Raw genomic sequence first — 855 nt, 5'->3', positions numbered from 1 at the left:
GGTGGCCCGAAGCAGAGGGGCTTCAGTGTTGTCTGCAACCATCACCTAGGCTGGCAGGGCCACCTCTGGTGAAGGTTGCCTGGCCAAGAAGGAGGCCTGGAAAGGAGATGTAGCTCTTGAATGGTGGGAGAAGCAGGTTGTCCCCCAACCTCTCCATCTCACTACCTCTCTTGTTTGCTTCTCTGCACCCCCTGTGAATCTTGGCCACAAGACCCTGTGGGGCTGGATGTAGAGGGGCTCTGGGGGTTCATGGCAGCTGCCTTCCCTCCTCCACCATCTCCATCCCCACCAGCCTTGGTCAGCTGGGACTGATCCAGCACAGCCATACATGGTCTATCCAGTCCTCTGCTGTCCTCCAGCTTTTCACACCAGCATAGGTGAGTGGCTCCTTCTTCTCCAGCCTCCCCAGCCCACATGCCTGCATCTGGTCCCAAACTTACCCTTAGCCCCACTCCTGCCCTGCTCAGCTAAGCCCAAGGGACTCGTCTCCTGCCAGTGTTGTGCTCCTGGACCTTGGTCCCGCAGGTTGAAATGAGCAGGGCCAAACCCCTTGTGCTCCTGGAGCGTGAAGTGTTGCTATGTGACACTGCAGCTCTCCAGGGCTGCTCTGGGGCACAGCTCCTGTAACTCCTTGTTTCCTGGTCCCTGGACAGCTATGTCTCCTTTCACTCCTGCCCTGTCTGCCTTTCCAGCTGTGTCAGCACAGGGATACAGTCACTCCAGGCATGTGCACTCCAATTTTAGCTGCTTCCTGCCAGCCCTGGAAAATGCTTGCTGGTGTTAAATGTGCAAAGGGAGAGCAGAAGGTGGAGAACAGCTACTGTGGTCACCACTTTGTACCCTAACTGGGACCGT

General features: G+C 57.0%; 1 protein-coding gene across 1 annotated transcript in view; it reads right to left on the bottom strand.

Annotated features, from left to right (window-relative positions):
• The window catches only part of TCTEX1D4 (Tctex1 domain containing 4), a 1,578-nt gene extending 1,252 nt beyond the window's left edge, over positions 1-326 (bottom strand). The window contains exon 1 of the mRNA XM_010006703.1: positions 166-326. Coding sequence (XP_010005005.1) covers positions 166-326 — 161 coding nt within the window. The remainder of the gene's footprint in view (positions 1-165) is intronic.
• Between the last annotated feature and the right edge of the window lie 529 nt (positions 327-855).

This window comes from Chaetura pelagica, unplaced genomic scaffold (assembly GCF_000747805.2).
Source record: "Chaetura pelagica isolate M959 unplaced genomic scaffold, ChaPel_1.0 scaffold69, whole genome shotgun sequence".
NCBI classification, from domain to species: domain Eukaryota; kingdom Metazoa; phylum Chordata; class Aves; order Apodiformes; family Apodidae; genus Chaetura; species Chaetura pelagica.
Note: the sequence above shows the minus strand (reverse complement) of the source record. Positions and strands in the feature narration are given on the sequence as shown.